Here is a 12,043-nt window from a genome sequence, read left to right on the forward strand (position 1 = left end):
TCTCCACTTTCCCTACCACACCCCCCTCCACCCTTTTGGTCTGTGGTCCAATTTTAACTCCTGAACACCTATTGCTCATTTACAATGTGCATATTATGTTGAACTTTAAGGCACTGTGCATGTACCTCCAGGTTCCTTAGGGATGCTGAGGGGTCTAGCTTCAGGATGACTGAGGCTCTTTCCTCCTTCGGAGCTGAGCCCTGTACTCCATACTGATCAAAGACCACGCTCAGTGTGGGGGTGATGTTATACGTCCCTGGGGTTCTTCTGAGTGAGTCCCAATGGGGAGAATTTTGGAGGGCAAGAGGGTGGGGGGCGTGGGGCTCTGCGGAGAGCTGAGAGTAGAGGTCACCGTGGCCACCACTGGTCACCCTCGAGGCAGAGAGACTGACAAAGAGATTAGAGATGAAATAGGCCCAGTTTTCCTCAATGGGGTGGGACTTTCCCTTTCACTCTCTACTTCAAGCTGTCCTTAGGCTACGGAGAGTCACACCCTAGGTCCCTGTCCTCATGGGCCTCCCAGCGGGGCTCTCAACCCTGATGCACCCTGCCTTGGGCATGGTTTGCAGCTTTACCCCACCTAACAGAGACTCGGGGCGCTCGGATTCTCAGGAGGTTGGGACAGGTGGATGGCCAGGGATGCTCAGCACTCAGGATAAAAATACTCTGCTCATTAATCAGGCGGCAGGTTCCAGCACCCGGCAGGAGCACACAGAAATGAGAACCTACAGTCCTGGTGTCTTGCCCTGAAATACTCCAAGCTCTGGGCAAGCTGGGGCCTCTCCATCCTGCCAAACTAGAGGAGGGGCTGCAGCAGCTTGGACAAGGAGACTGCAACACATCCTGGCTTCTGGAGGGCTGTGTGACCACATTTTACAGTCATCTCCAAACATGGGCTTTTTTCTTGTCACAATAGGCTCTCTCTCTCCTTTGGGCCTCTGGTCAGCTTGGGGGTGAGGAGAATCTTCCCACAAAGAGAAGTTGGGGAAGGCATGGTGAAGCCTCCTCCAAACACAAGAATTTTCCAATCGGGGTGCCCAGCTTGGTCCAATAGGGGCAGATGGCAGGGGGAGGGGACTGAGAGGCCAGTGGGAGGCACGGTGGGCTCTATTAAACCTTTAGCCATTAAATCAATGACATGCAAGCAAAATGTCAATAACATTTAAATTTACACTCAGTTTGGAACTCTTTGGGGTGCAGCCCCTAAAGTGTATGGAGAGAGGGTACGTTTTGGTTAGGAAAGTAGATTTGGGGGTGTACTGCAGTTCTTCCCCTTCCCCTGAAGAACCTCTTTTCCTTTTCTGCCCCCCTTCCAGGGTCACCCCAGTCCTAGCCAAACCTAGTACTACCACCCTCCTGTAGCATGGAGGAGAGACTCCCCCTGCAGCACCCCCCTCCCTCCTAAAATTGCCTGACTACGGTGGTACTTTGGGGGTTCCTGAATCTGTTTCTCTTCTGGCTAAGGTCATACGCCGCTTGGGTCCTGTTGGTCCTGTTGGTCGAGACAGGGTCCTGCTGCCCTGCCCCTCACACCCAGATCCCACTCTTAAAGATCAACATGGAGTTGCAAGATAGAGGGGTGCAGAGAGGGACTGGGCTGCCCTGCAGGCCTGCGGAGCCTGCCACTCACCTCCAGGATCAGCTCCTCCATTTCAAACTGTCTTTGTGAGGCCTTGTCGTCCTTGGGGGGTTCGTGGTAGAGCAGTGCCAGCACCTCGTACTTCTTGAACACATTCTTGTAGTTCTTTGCGTTGACATTGACCACACGGTCCACACCATCATACTCGGGGAAGTCCAGCCCGTCTTGCCCCTGCACCCCTGACTTGAGTGTCCCTAGCACCAGCAGTAACAGCAGTGCCAGCCGCAGGCCGGGCACAGCTCTGGCCCCCATCCTGTCTGCAGCACTCATGGAGGTAGTGGGATCTGGGTCGGCTCTCCTGGTCCAGAAGAGGTTAGCTGGGGTAAGGAGGGGCCACTGGGTCCCAAATCCTGAGTTAGGGGCTCACGGTGGGGGTGGGGTGAGGAAGGGCCCAGAGCAGTGGACAGAGGACACTGCTATAGGTCCTGGAGAAACTGCCGACAGAGCCAAGAGAAACAGGGTCAGGGGAGGGCTAGGAGCAGGGGGCGGGGAGGGAACCGGAGCTGCCCTTGAGGTTGGCACCCCTCGGCCCCCACCTGGTCCTGTCTAAATATGTCTCCAGGATTGGCAGGAGAGACGGATAACCTCCTGAGGCCAGGACGGCCCCGTGAGGGCCGGGATCGTCCTACCTCCAACACCTCTCACCCAGACTCCCAGAGCCTCCTCTCCTCCCCCTCCCCCCCAATGTCCAGGGCTCCTGGGCCCCTGTCCCCACACCGGCCTAGGAGCTCATCGCCATATTAAGGAAGAAAAAAGCTGGAGCTAAAAATAAGACCAGATGAGTCGGAGGTAAATGAAGCTGGGGCTGGGGGAGGGGAGGCTTGGGGGTAATTAGGGAGAGTGGAGCAAGGGCAAGGGTACTCAGAGAGAGGGAAATGGGGCCCGCAGAGGAGGAGGTATTCTGGGTCAGAGGTTAAATTTGTCGTCCATTTGTAAAAAGGGGGGCAAATGTGGTATTGCCTCTAAGTCCTAAAACCTGGGACTCTCCTCTAGGTCAAGTCTGTTTCTTTGATCCCGTGGAGGAAGCGGGCAGGGGGTGGGGGGGAGTACAAATGCAATCCAGGCTGCAGGAAAGAGACCCCCTGCACTTCCCTTTAAAGAACCAAGACCAAGGATGAGGTCATTCTCTGAATAAAAGATGGAGCCGAGTCCAGGACTGGCGCCCTGGCTCAGCTCCAGCCAGTTTCCTTTGCTTCACTCAACACTCCTAACTGGAGTATGCAGAGGAAGGACGGAGCGTGGGGCGTGAAGTGCTGGCCCTTGGAGTCCTTGGAGATGCGGATCTGGGGCTTCTCTGCCCACAGACCCGAGAGGACAAGGAGAAAGTCGTTCGGCTGCTGCCTCCTGCTTGTACTCTCTACTCTGATCCTATGGGACTGGTTTTCTAGGGCACAGTGGGAAGGAGGATTCCCCTGGCTGAATGATTCCAAGGAGAGCAAATTGTGACTATTCATTCCTACGTCTTTGACGAGACAAAAAGGTTCAGGTATCAACGGTAGGGAAAAAAATGAACACTGGGAAACATCAAGAGGTGGGGCCCTGTGCCCGGAACCAAGGATGCTGCTTAATTCTGTGCAAAGCAGAGCTGGTGCAGAGGGGCTCTAAATTCCTGGATCCCAGCTTGGGGGTGAGGGCGGAGTGGATGGGCTCAGCTCTGGGTACATTCAAGGACCCTCTTCACGGCCCTCCAGGGCTTATGCACAGGTAAGCAGAGGCACGAGGGAGACCAGAGAGAGGCTAGATCAAAGTCAGAAGCCCCCATGCCCACCCTGAGGTGTCAACGATGTTGGAGGCCCAGCAGGTGTTTTGCACCATGAAGTTATGTTAGAGGAATGACCTTTCCGCACTCCCACAGGGCAGACCTTACACGGCTAAGGAAGGAAGGCCAGGGAAAATCTCAAGAACGTGGCAGGAGTGGGTCCAGGAGAGACAGCTGTCATTGGCACAGGAGAGGCCAGAGGTAGCTAGGCAGGGCATGCTGGAGCTGGAGAGACCTCAGAACCCATCTCAAGAGAGTGACCAATGTGCCCACAGCCCTATGACCAGAGCAAAGACAGCAGGAGAGACAGGTGGACCCGCCCGGACGTGTGTGACCTAGATGACGTCCAGCCCCAACTTCTCCTTCTGCTGCGCTCTGGAGGAGAGGGGAACACTGGGACAGAGACATTGGGACCTTAGACTCGTTCCATCCTGAATCTGACCTCTCGCACCCCCAGGGTGTGAGATGGGACGAAACGGTGACCCAGGCCTGGCCCATTCCCTCTCCGCTTCTGCAGCTACCAGGCTGTTTCATCCCATCCTCCTCCCTCTCCTTGGCCCTGGCTCTCCAGAGCCACCCGGATCCCTTCCAGCAGCTGCACCACTCCCCTCCTCCCTGTCCTCCTCTCCCATACTTTGCTCTATACTTTCTATTCAAATCCTTCCCTCTAGGCCCCTGCCTTGAGGCTCAGCCACCGATATCAAATGACCCTAATTTGGGGCCTCTGTATTTTTAACCCACCAGACACCCAAAGCTCCTGCTACTGAAACTTGAGGAGCTGGCCCCTCCATGCTCCCCCACCCCACCTCACACACACACCCTGGCCCCTCCGTCTTCTGGGCTCTGGTTCAGCCCTGTCAGCATCAGGGAAGGACCCCAGGCTGATACAGCCCTGTCCCTAGGAGACCTCGTGTTGGAGGAGAGAGGGGAGCAGGTGGGAGAGAGACCTCTGAGGAGGGCCCGATGTAGGGGGAGAGGGGCTGGTGTACCTTACGACAGCCTTCCCTTTGCTAGTCCATGGCCTCTCATCCTCCAGACTCGTCCACAGCCCTTCCTCTATCACTATCCTATTTTTCTTCTTTTGCATTGGTATATTTTTGGCCCAGCCTTCATCATAGGACTAGCCTGAAAAGTGGTTGAGGGCACATGTTCTGCAATCAGACAGACCTTGGTGTCCTCATCTATAAAACCGGGTGGGGTGGTAAGAATGTATTTGTTGTATGGATTAATGGATGGTGTGAGTAAGGCCTTTGTCTACCGCCAGACAGAATGTGCGGTCACTTAACACATGTGCTTTGTTTTTGGTGACAGTCTACGATTTCCACCAGCTTTTCTCAGCATTTCTGTCTCTCTGTATGCTGTTCGGCACAGCCAACCCTCTCCTCTAAAAGAAGGCTGAGAGTGAACCGATCCACAGGGTAAAGTGGACCAGCTCACAGAGCAAAAGCCAGCGAGTGGGTGAAGAGGAAGGAAGAGCTGCGGCCAAGGGTGGGCAGGAGAGAAAGGCTCGCAGGGACTCCTCACGTGCCTGAGACGCAGCAAGTGCTGGACCCAGGCTCGGAGGCCAGGCTTTGGGGAACATCCATCACCTGTGTGGAGCTGGGGCATGAGGGGGTGGGTGCTTTGCCTAGAGTAAAGGCTACGGGGATCCATTCAGCGTTGTTCCAGCCTCTATTTCAAGGTTACGCCAGAGAAAACAGCTGAGGCCTGGGATGGGGTCGAGATGCCCTAATGACCGGGGGTATGGGAACACCAATCCCTTCCTCAGAGGCAGGGCAGTGGCCCCACATTCACCACTCACCACGTGGCCCCTTCCAAGTCATTTAACCTCTCTGGAGCTCAGGTTCTTCGTCATGAAATAAGGTCTAGCACGAAAAGTCTATGAGTCTGTGAGTTGATCTGAGGAACTGAGTGGGCGCTGTGGCCCCTCTGTAACGTGTGGCTCCCCTGCTCCTCTCTCACCTCCTCTGTTTTTCTGATCCCAGGACTTGTCATGTCCTTGCTCTCTGTCGGGTTGGAGAGTGACTTTGAGGGGGTAGCCCTCAAGGGGCAAGGATGCTTGATTCTGATCCCTTCCCAGCCTCGACTCTGGTCCCTGAAAGACTTCCCCTGCCTGGCTCCCATGAAGATCTAGGGAGAGAGCGTCTCAGTAATCCCCATTCTCCAAAAATCAGATGCGACACATCCAGGAGCTAAGGGCTGCTGCAAACATTTACTCTCTTGACTGGCTACTGAGCCCCCTGCTGGGCTCCAGTCAGATGCAGGCTGGGCTCCCCTCAACCCACCTCATCTCCTATCCATGGTGCCCTTAACCCAGCCCTAGGATCACCTGTCTCTCTCATCCAAGGTTCTTCCTCCTGGCATCTCCCTGCCCCAACTAATGTGCACTCTCAGTTTTCCCAAACTCATTACCACAACCCTCCCCCACCTGGCGCTCAGGACACCCTGATGTCATGTGAAGATCTTCCTCTGTTGAGTTTAGTAGTAGGTCTCCTTCTCCAGCCAGCCTGTGGAAGAGAAGAGACCAGAGCGAACTGGGGAAGGCCTCAAGGGGAGAAAAACAGAAGGGTGAGGCTTGACGGTGGAAGGCAGGGCCCTGAGGGTTAGAAGGAGCTGCGTGCTGGGGTCAAGGACTAGAGGGCAGTGTCCAGGCACAGCACAGGCTGGGCAGTGAGCTGGGGAGAAGGGCAGTGGGCTTGGAGGAACCAGGGGGAGTGGGGCAGCTGTTCAGGACGCTCAGGCCAGGGTGCAGGGGAGCCTCACCGCCAGGGTGACGACGGATGATGAGTTTTCTGATTTCATCATAGACAAAGATGAGGACGCTGTAGGGAGTGGCACAGAGCCACCAGGTTATCCTGAAGAGAGCAAAAGCTGGTCAGCGGGGGTGGAGATAGAGGGGCCAGTGAAAGGCAGGTGCAGAGAACAGTGCCCGGGAATCGAGTGTTTCGTTTGTTGTGTGGGAGGTTGATCCCTACCTTTGAGGAGGTCAGAGCCTGGGGAGTGAGGGCGGAGCGGCCCAAGACAGGAGCATAAAAAGCCAGTGAGAACAGAAAGGGATAAATGCCATATTAGAGGTACATGCAGTGCTCACAGAGATTGTCGACCAGCTGGAGTCGCTGAGGGAGACTTCCTTTGCTTTCTGGGTTCTCTAGACCTTGCACACACAAACTCCAAGCAGGATGGGTCTGAGACTAGATGTGGGGTATATCTTGCCAGGGAATATATACACTCTTCCATATTGCAAAGATGGTGAAATCTTTTTCTTCCTGAATCTCTTCTATAGACCAGGAAGATGGACTCAGGGGAAGGGTTGAATCAGGACCACATTTGTCCCTTGGATGATAGAGAGATGGCTTAGAGCAGCATTGTCCAATAGAAATATACTGTGAGGGCTTCCTTGGTGGCACAGTGGTTAAGAATCCGCCTGCCAATGCAGGGGACACGGGTTTGAGCCCTGGTCCGGGAGGGTCCCACATGCCACAGAGCAACTAAGCCCGTGCGCCACAACTACTGAGCCTGCACTCTAGAGCCCGTGTGCCACAACTAGTGAAGCCCGCGTGCCTAGAGCCTGTGCTCCGCAGCAAGAGAAGCCACCGCAATGAGAAGCCCGTGCACCGCAACGGAGAGTAGCCCCCGCTCGCCGCAACTAGAGAAAGCCCGCGCCCAGCAACGAAGACCCAACAAAGCCAAAAATAAATAAATAAAATAAATAAATTTATTAAAAAAAAAGAAATATACTGTGAGCCACATGTGATAGTTAATATTTTCTAGTAGCCACATGAAAATAAGTAAAAATAAACAAGTGCAATTAATTTTAATATTTTATTTAACCCCAAATATCCAAAATATTATTGCTTCAACATGTAATCAATATAAACATAGGGCTTCCCTGGTGGCGCAGTGGTTGAGAGTCCGCCTGCCGATGCAGGGGACGCGGGTTCGTGTCCCGGTCCGGGAAGATCCCACATGCTGTGGAGCGGCTGGGCCCGTGAGCCATGGCCGCTGAGCCTGCGTGTCCGGAGCCTGTGCTCCGCAACGGGAGAGGCCACAACAGTGAGAGGCCCGCATACCGCAAAAAAAAAAAAAAAAAAAAAAAACCATAATTAATGAGTTATTTTACATTCTTCTTTTTATCCCGAGTCCTCGAAATCCAGTGAGCATTTCACACTGACAGTGTATCTCAAGTCAGACACTAAATTTTCAGTGATTAAAGGAAAATGTAGTCTAACCAAAACAATAAAGTTGTATTTAATTGAAAAATATTTGACACTGGTTTAGCTTTTAACATTCAGTTAACTAAAATTGTAAATTCAATTTCTCAGTCTCACTAGCCACATTTCAAGAGCTCAGTAGTTGCATAAGGATGGTGGCTACCATATTGGACAGGGCAGGCCTAGGCCATGGTTCATTACACACACACACACACACACACACACATACACCCCTCAACCAATATAAACAGTTACAGACATACAGTCATGCATTCATTCAACAACAATTATCATGTCTACTCTGTGTATGTGCTAGGTCCTGGGGAAATAAAAATGATGACATGATGGTCTTTGATCTCAAGAAGCTCAAGCAATCAGGGAAAAGAGGTTAGATGAACACACAAAATAAATAATCACAGTATTAGGTGATGAGTTTTATGGTCAAGGTATGTACAAGAGTGTTTGGGAGCACAGTTAACGCTCAACCACGTTTACTATCATTTATATGTTGACATTAATAGCAGCAACAACTGAGCTACTATTAACAAAGTGCCCACCGGGACCCAAATGCCATGCTTCATGTATTATATGCATTTCTACCTGTAATTATCAGAACAATCTGCCAGGTGTGTGTTATTGAGACTTTACAGTTGAAGCTGAGGCTCAGAGAGGTTACCAGCTTGTCCAAGGTCATAGAATAATACACAGTACAGCCAAAATTCAAACCTGGAATTGTCAGTATCTAAGGGCAGTGCCAGTGTCTTTTATTAAACATTAATTGAGCAGCTACAGAATACAAAGCATTGTGTAAAACACTCCAAGGGACAGAAAGGTGAGCAAAGTGTGTAAACACATAGAAACTCAGTTGGAAGACTACACACTAAATTATTAATAGAGGTTACCAATGCAGGGTGGGGGAGGAGTGGGAATGACATGGGAGTTTTGCTTTTTTCTTTATAAAAATGTTAAATGGAAAAGTTTCACAAGCATATACTAATGTAGAAAACAAAGAAACGAAAACTTGGGACTTGAACCAAATAAGGTACCAGACAGTAAGAATTTCAGTGTGTCCACCCACCTATATGCACATTAAAACGGATTTGCAGAAGTACAGCAGAGTTAGCCATGCATAGATTAGGCTGTTTTATGATTACACCAGCTCCAAGCAATGTGTAGCCTGGGACAGCTATACCACACATTATCATAGAAAAGGTACCACTCTGTTAAGCACTGGCAAATCTGCTAAGTTTGCATGTCTACTGGGTTGCGATCACTTGGTACAGTCCCCAATTTCTCCCCGGATAGGATGCGCTGTGGGAGCACAGGCAGTTCTCTCTACGTCACTGAGTAGAGCCTGCTCTCCTCTTGACTTCCCCGCTCAAACACGCCTCCTCCCATGTGCTCTCTCTGTGCCCAGCGACGCCCCGCCTTGCACCCCTCCCCTCACTCACTTGAGTGGTTACATTCGCAGGGCCACATCCATGCCTGGAGTGTAGGACAGAAAAGGAGCCAGGAACGTCTCCTCCAGGATCCCAAATATTAGGATCCTGTTTCTGAGAGGAAATGTTTAAGGGGGTGTTGGAGGTTGGGAGGGAGAGTTAGGGGTGCAGTTTGGCATGTGAACTCCAACACCTTGCGCTGTTCATAGGTCTGGGGGAGGGTGGGCAGAGGGGAGCCGTCAGTGTCAGGAGGGATTCAAATATGCCTCAAAGGCTTCTTCCTTCTCCTGCCTCCCCGGACCCCAAGGCTGAGATAGGTCCCCTATTTAGGTTCCTGCCGCCCTTCACGTGTATCTCTGTCTTAGCACTTTCTATGTTGTAATTGTGAGTTGTTTATATGTTTGCCTTCCTTGACTGAGAGCCCCTCAAGGGCAAGCACCTTGTCTTACTTACCTCTGTGTGTCCTCTCCCCATGCTTCGTTCAGTGAGTGGCAGGTACTATGGCTCAATAAATATTTACTAAGAAGAAGGGTGGTGTAAGAGAAGAAGGTGGACTTCAAGAGGAAAACAGAGTCAGAGGAAAAAGGTAAGGAAGATGGGGCCGGAGGGGAATCTGCATGCAGAGGGGAAAGGGATACCCGGAGAGTGGTACCAGATGGGAGGCATTCACTCATCCATTTGTTCATTCTTTCATTCACATTTTACACAGAAGGAACTTAGAGTCCAGTGGGGAAGATAAATATGCTATGTCAGCACAGTAGGTAGGTTACAAGAGGGAGATGACAGAGGGCTATGGAAACACGGGAGAGGAGCATCTGAATTAGACTGGAGAAAAAGCCCATTTAAAAAGAAATAAAACAGGGCTTCCCTGGTGGCGCAGTGGTTGAGAGTCCGCCTGCCGATGCGGGGCATGTGGGTTCGTGCCCCGGTCTGGGAGGATCCCACATGCCGTGGAGCGGCTGGGCCCGTGAGCCATGGCCGCTGAGCCTGCGCCCCGCAACGGGAGAGGCCACAACAGTGAGGCCCGTGTAACGCAAAAAAAATAAATAAATAAAAATAAAAATAAAAAAATAAAAAAATAAAACAGCATGTTTATAAATAACTTGTAGGTCGAATAAAGAATTTGAAAATATGTAGGACTAAACAATAATGAGACACTACAGATAGAACCTCATGGGTTGTGGTCAATGTTGTACTTGGAGGGAAATATAGAGCCCTAAACAATTAGAAAACAAAGGCTGGAAATCGATGAGCCAAGCATTGAAGTTAGAATGAGACCTGTCAGCACATTTCCGTGCATCAGATCATACCACCACTATCCCCTGCAGCCAGCTACCAAAACTGAGCCACTCCCATCAACACTTGAAAATTTTAGCTCCTGACTCACCATCACTCCAACTGCTGTGTCCTTGGATTTGGAGATTTAAATATACATGTTGATGATCCTTCCCGTACCATGGTCTCACAGTCTTAATCTTCTCCTCCAACTGTATCCTCTACTCCCCACCCGGCTGCTTACTTCCATGGTTAAACTCCAGACATTGTCTTTTCCAGTAGCCATAATTTTTCTGTGATTTTAATTTAATCTTTTCCCTCTGATCACTGTCTTTATCTTTCCATCTCACCTACTCTAGTATCCCAATTCCAACACTTCTTGGACTTGGACTTAAAATCCATGGACCAAATATGTTACATATTTGGCTATTATCTTTCTCCCCTCCCACTCTGTGCCCCTAACTAGAATATAAGCTCCATGAGAGCAGTAACTTGGCCATTTTTGTTCACTACTATATTCCAGGGACAAAATAGTACCTGGTGCATAGAAGATGCTCAACAAATACTTGCTGAATGAATGAATGAAAGCATGGTGATCAATGGAATTACTGCTAGAGGTATTTAGAAGATATGGAGCTATCTAGCAGTATGTAGGGTACTCCCTGGGTAGGCAGCTCTATACTCGATTATCTGAAGATTACAGCAGTGGAAGAGGCAGAGACCTTGCCTTTATGGCGTTTATTCCGCAGGGCAATTGTTCTCAACCCGTTTTGCCATATCTCAAGACACCACTGATGTAATTTGACGTTAATTCAAATTAATTATCTTTAATTTATTGTAAATAAACATGTGTGTCAAGCTTCATCTTGGTAGCAGGGAGATGGTATCAAGATATAAAACTAACAAGGGGCTTGATCTGAGGACTGAGGACATGTTGACAAGGTACATAGCAATGAGGACTCTGGGCATCTTTGGACCCTGGAGCAGTGTTGGTAGCTGGGAACATTGACATCTGTTGGTCTCATGAGGCTCAGATAGTGGAAGCCTACTGTGTATGAGGGGCAATGTTCCAACAGCCCCGATTTTAACATACTTTTGAGAGACCTGCAGTTAGCTTGGTTTGGAGACATCATGGTGAAGTGGGAAAGTGCCGGGCAGGAATCAGTCCAGATTTCTAGTCCAACTGTTATAGGGATTCACTGTGGGACTTTAAGCAAGCCACTAAATCTTTCCAGTAGACCATAATGTCCTCTGTAGACTGTGTGAACTCTGTGGTCCTATGATTCTAGCAAAAATTGGCGTCACATCTCCCACTGTCTTAGAAATTGGGATGGGAGTGTTCACAGATGCAAACAGGCATACTCACTAAAATTCTTAAGCAAATATTGTTGGTTGGAGGGCTTCGGTTTGGACCTTATTCATCTTGGGTGTTAGGCATGACTAATACAGAGACGCATCCTCTAAGTTTAAAAAGTTTAGAAGAACAAGGAAGAGATATACAAAGAAAATACATTTTCAGATTTAAAATCATACTCTTTGACTACCCTTGGAAAAGGAGCATAACAGGAGGAAGTGGACCCAGCACTCATTTCTGGGACAATGATGATTAGAACCTGGAAAACCAGAAATCAGCCCCCAAAAGTTGATTGACAAAGTAGACTTCCAGGTCCAAGGAAGCCAAAAAGACCCAGGAAGATAAGGACAGACAACAGACAGCAGG

At 50.2% G+C, this 12,043-nt stretch overlaps 2 protein-coding genes across 2 annotated transcripts in view; both read right to left on the reverse strand.

The window, feature by feature from the left end:
- Positions 1-2,165, reverse strand: part of CASQ1 (calsequestrin 1) — a 9,312-nt gene extending 7,147 nt beyond the window's left edge. Inside the window, exon 1 of the mRNA XM_007459935.1 lies at positions 1,631-2,165. Within this exon, the coding sequence (XP_007459997.1) occupies positions 1,631-1,909 (279 nt within the window). The 5' untranslated portion in view covers positions 1,910-2,165. The remainder of the gene's footprint in view (positions 1-1,630) is intronic.
- Positions 2,166-5,876: 3,711 nt separating this feature from the next.
- The window catches only part of LOC103074614 (sodium/potassium-transporting ATPase subunit alpha-4), a 29,417-nt gene continuing 23,250 nt past the window's right edge, over positions 5,877-12,043 (reverse strand). Inside the window, 4 exon segments of the mRNA XM_007459936.1 lie at positions 5,877-5,905; positions 6,162-6,253; positions 9,061-9,172; positions 9,175-9,259. Of these exon segments, the coding sequence (XP_007459998.1) occupies positions 5,877-5,905; positions 6,162-6,253; positions 9,061-9,172; positions 9,175-9,259 (318 nt within the window).

The sequence above is a fragment of the Lipotes vexillifer genome, unplaced genomic scaffold (assembly GCF_000442215.2).
Source record: "Lipotes vexillifer unplaced genomic scaffold, Lipotes_vexillifer_v1.1 scaffold2036, whole genome shotgun sequence".
Lineage (NCBI taxonomy): Eukaryota > Metazoa > Chordata > Mammalia > Artiodactyla > Lipotidae > Lipotes > Lipotes vexillifer.